Source organism: Etheostoma spectabile, chromosome 12 (genome assembly GCF_008692095.1).
Source record: "Etheostoma spectabile isolate EspeVRDwgs_2016 chromosome 12, UIUC_Espe_1.0, whole genome shotgun sequence".
In the NCBI taxonomy this organism is placed as follows: Eukaryota; Metazoa; Chordata; class Actinopteri; order Perciformes; family Percidae; genus Etheostoma; species Etheostoma spectabile.
In genome coordinates this window covers 32,375,807-32,380,539 of record NC_045744.1, presented here as the reverse complement: position 1 = coordinate 32,380,539, position 4,733 = coordinate 32,375,807, and the positions used below count along the sequence as shown (strand labels likewise).

The 4,733-nt window shown below is 39.6% G+C and overlaps 1 protein-coding gene across 1 annotated transcript in view; it reads left to right on the top strand.

Moving 5' to 3' along the window:
- Positions 1-304: 304 nt before the first annotated feature.
- stx12l (syntaxin 12, like) overlaps positions 305-4,733 on the top strand; it is a gene marked incomplete in the record, with an annotated part of 146,461 nt that continues 142,032 nt past the window's right edge. Inside the window, 4 exon segments of the mRNA XM_032530415.1 lie at positions 305-604; positions 1,424-1,564; positions 2,941-3,010; positions 3,136-3,235. Coding sequence (XP_032386306.1) covers positions 1,465-1,564; positions 2,941-3,010; positions 3,136-3,235 — 270 coding nt within the window.

Below are 4,733 nucleotides of genomic sequence, written 5' to 3'. Positions count from 1 at the left end.
GCATACTTAACACAGGCCAACATTAGTTAAACATCTGAATGTACAGTAGAATATTTAATCAGAGCTCATAATAATAAGTCAGTGATTACCAATCAAAAATATTAAAAAGAATATATCTTATGTAGGCCTTTATTTTAGAAGACTTGGACTCATGTCCTCAACATTTCTGCATAAAAGCCCTGCTTGTAATTACAATTATAGTTATTTTTCTGCTGTCACATGCAGGACTGCACGCTGCTGCATTTACGATTATTATTAGAGTCAGTGTGAAAGTCATGGGACAGGCACGGGACAGCTACTGGCCCATCACACTGAGTCAACGTAGAATATCTTTGACGGACATTTGTGGTTCTTGTAGATTAAATGTATGCTTTATCGGAAGTGTTTTGCTAGCAGTAACTGTCACATGAAGTTGAACTATACCTCACGCAAATATTGTGTTGACCACGTTTGCTATTGACAGTGAATGCAGCGTCAAAATAACGTCGGATTAGTGCTTTGTACGTGTGACGTCGCAGACGGGCTCTGATGTAAAAATACCATACTTGAAGCTATCCGAGGCATTTGGAGCAACAGACACTGTCAACATCAGCTTCGCAGCAAAGTAAGATATTAACTGTGGACATTTCTAACATGAGTAACCGACAGGGAAATAATTTAACCTGCTAAATAAAACACTAGAACCCGAATCTAGGTTGAAATTGATGCACGAGACACACTGCGACATGTTATTAACGCTGAATTACGACTGTGGATATAAGGTTATCCAGTTTTAAAATGTTATCTAGCCTACGTTACAGTATTTTTGTGACTAAGTACCCAAATGAAGGCGGTTTAAACCTTGTATTAGTACGCTCGTAGATTTATTTTCTTTTCAGAATTGCGTGTAAGAAGGTTAATCCACGTGATGACTTTGGTTTAGCTCGCGCGTGCCTCTGTTTTTCTGTTGCGAGCCTCTTTTATTGGAAGATAACACGGGGGTTCTGTACAGGCAGTTAGCCTACGTAGTTCTCTTACTGTGGAAACCCGGAGAAGGAGAGCAGGGACGTGACACCTGACGTTATAACGTTTGTTGTTCTTTTGGCTCGTACCAAAATGACAACGACTTTACATTTTTGTTACATTTAGGGTTCTTATAGGCTCAGTAGAAGTCGATAAGGGTTATAAAATAAAACAAATATAAAGTTGTCTCTCGTGAAGGGACGTTTTTCACCAAATGTTGAAGATTTAAGATCTATAACCAGATGTTATAGGCTCCTGACTAAGTATTTATGCTTTTTTTTATCTCTATGAAATATGATGCAAAGATATTGATGAGGCGAGACTACTAGAAATAGTTAAAACTATTTCAATTCAACTGAAATTCATTGAAATAGAAAAATAATTTGATGCGACTAAATGTGCTCTACTCTCTTCCTTGCAGCTGTGTTCCTCAGAGTGTGTTCCTGGTGGTCTACAGCCAGGATGTCCTATATGAGCGCAGACAGCAGCTGGTCCCAGCCAAGGGACTTTGGCAGCCTCATCCAGACATGCAGCTCCAACATCCAGAAGATCAGTCAAAACTGTGAGTGCCTACTGTGTCACAAACTGCAGAAAAACCTGTTTGAAGGGTTTCTGCAGGGTCTTAAAAAGTCTAACATTTTTAAGTCAAAATTGTAGGTCTTAAAAAGTCCTAAATTCACTGAAGTTTTGTGTTCTAGGTAAATAATTTTCAGCAGGTCTGAAATGTCCTACGTCAATTTAACGCTTATTCTAATGCTCAGTGAAATGTCCCTGCAGAGTTTTTTAATGTTTTTGTTTTATTCTGTGGTGTTGTAGTTTTTTCTGATGGTAGTCCAGATATAATTTGCTGTATTACGACTACAAATGAGACCATGCAACTTATATCACAGGCAATCTAGACACCAGTCCTATAATGCCAAGACTTTGACATTCAACTTTATTTTTTTATGCTATAGGTCTTAAAGTGAGGGTTCGGAAGACTTTCACCCTAAGGTCCTTTGCACCACAACCTGGAGCCAAACAACCCCCCAGAAGCTTTTTTCACCTGGGTCGAACATTGGGCGAGTTAGCATTATCAGCTGGTTAGCTTAGTGGAGGCGCTATTGGACAGTGTTTATCTTGTAAATTAACCCACTAATAATGCCCGAAATGATACCAAACTTCTACAGTCGTACAAATAGGTTATGTACTCATAAAATGATGGCTTTGAGAGTTTGTAAATATACCAGTAATTTATTTGAATAACACTTGCCTGCTGGCTTTTGCTCTCTGCTGCTACTGCCTACGTTCTAGAAAGTACAACACCGAAAAGAGATACAACAAAAATATTTATAAATTAATGATTAAATAAGGTGGTGTCTCCAAACTTACTTCAATTATAACTTGTCTCTTGCTAGTTGTACTGCAGAACTTTTAAAAAATAAGTGAAATTAATAAATGTTTTAGCTGTATCTGTTTGCGGTGTTGTAATTTTTAGACGTAGCAGTAGCAGCAGAGAGCAGAAGCCATCAGGCAAGTGTTATTTAAATAAACTCCTGGTGTACTTACAAACTTTCCAGTCCATGGTTTTATGAGTACATAACCTATTAGTACTACTGTAGAAATTTGGTATCATTTTGGGCATTATTAGTGGGTTAATTAACAAGATACACACTTGTTAACCAGCTGATACCGCTAACTCGCCAAATGTTCGACCCAGGTGAAAAAAACGCTTCTGGGGGGTTGTTTGGCTCCAGGTTGTGGTGCAAAGGACCCTAGGGTGAAATTACTCCGACCCATCACTTTAAATTATGTTCATATTGGTGTTAGAAATGTTTTAAATTTGACTTGGTGAAACCTGTAGAAACGCTGGTTAAGACCAGATCAATAGTTAACACCTTTATGCATTAATTACTTCTCCAAACAACCTGCATGTTAATGGTTCCATTTTCCCCGCAGCTGGTCAGATCAAAAATCTCCTCCACCAGCTGGGGACGAGACAGAAAACCTCAGAGCTCCAGGAAAGGCTGTGAGTACAGTACTGGCCTGGGATGATTAGTATCCCAGGTAATCTCACATATTGTCATTATTTGAGCATTAAGTGAGCAGTTTAACATTTACGTGGATCCTAGCAGTGTTTGTGTTCTCCTGCAGCCAACAGCTCCAGTACTACACAAACCAGCTGGCTAAAGAAACCAACAGACACCTGAAGGAGCTGGGGTCACTGCCCCCACCACTGTCTCCATCAGAACAGGTCAGTCATTAGAAAACTCCTTGGCATTCCCAACTCGTCAAATACTGACGCTTGGTCAGTGGCTCTGAGAGTAAGATAGCAACGCAAAAATCACCCTGTAGCTTCTTTATGGAACGCACCGGGGAGAGCAGCAGCTTGATAGGGCGTGGTGCTAAAAGATGACGTAGTATTAAGAGCAACAACGGTTGCAAATAGTACAAAAGACCAAAAATCCACGTTAGGAGTTGGGGTGGTGGACGGGTCAAAACAACACAGGATTTTCACCCAGGAGACTGGGGTTTGTGTCCTGTTCTTGTCCCACTTGTCACTGAAAAGTACATTTTGTAACCCCACCCACGATCCATTCCTGAACCTAACTGCCCCGTTCTTGAGCCGCATGTCAGTTAAACATACGTGCCAAGCCAGCGCTTTAAAAAGGAATGCCAGGACTCCCGACAAAGCGCGTCTAAAAATGACGGCAAAGGAGACTTTTTGCGTCCGCAACAAACACCAAAGGCACCGGACCAAGCTTCACCCTTTGATCTCTCATCAACCCAGATCTCCCACACCAAAGGCATGTGTCATATCCACTGCGCCATCACCACCCAACGTAATGGTACATTCAATTACAGTTGGTAAGCTGTTGGTGCATTTAATGTTATTGTTAAAAACCCTTGTCATCTAGTGGTTCTTCTTTTTGTCATGGAACTGCAATGGACTGGTAAAACAAGTTTTGTTATAAGTAATCTAATTGTTAGTACATTTTAAATAAATCATTTTAATAATTTTAATTTCACCTTATGGCCTTAGCATTACACAAACCATGCTCCTCCTTATTTGAAACTATCAATTAAGGCACCCTTTAGGCATCAAAATAATTTGAAAAGTTTTTAGGACCAGTATTGAAAAAATAATTAAAAATTATAGCCTACTCTGGATCCTCCACAGGGTGACAAGACCTATAATGCCTATAAGGAAATCGAGGAATTTTTGATGATGTTTCCTGACATCTAATTTTTTAGTCGTGATATAGGTCTTAAATATAAATATAATATATAAAATTGACTTGGACAAACTTGCAGAAACCCAGCACACAGAGAAATCATGTTATCAAATATCTCCGTAAATTCACCTCTCTCTCTCTCTCTCTCTCGCTCCCTCGCAAAATGCTTGAGTAAAATATTTTCATGATATGGCCATGATGATATGATAAAAGTACGGTAAGAGCACACTCTCATACACATAAAATATTATCAGAGCAGTTGATTTCTAGCGCAGCGCTTCAGCGGGCGGGCAGTTTTTGTATAAACTTTGAAATAGAATCCGGCTGGCGCCTCTGTGGATAACGGTATTGTGGTGGTATTTAAGGCTTGACTATCGGTACTTTAGTCATGTGGATACACCGACTAAGTAGTTAAATGCAAATAATGGAACAGCTGGAACAGTTTGGTGGGTTCAGAAAATGTCATCCCTTACTTTAATGCAGGCTTTCAAACCAGGAAAACACAACACTTGTGTC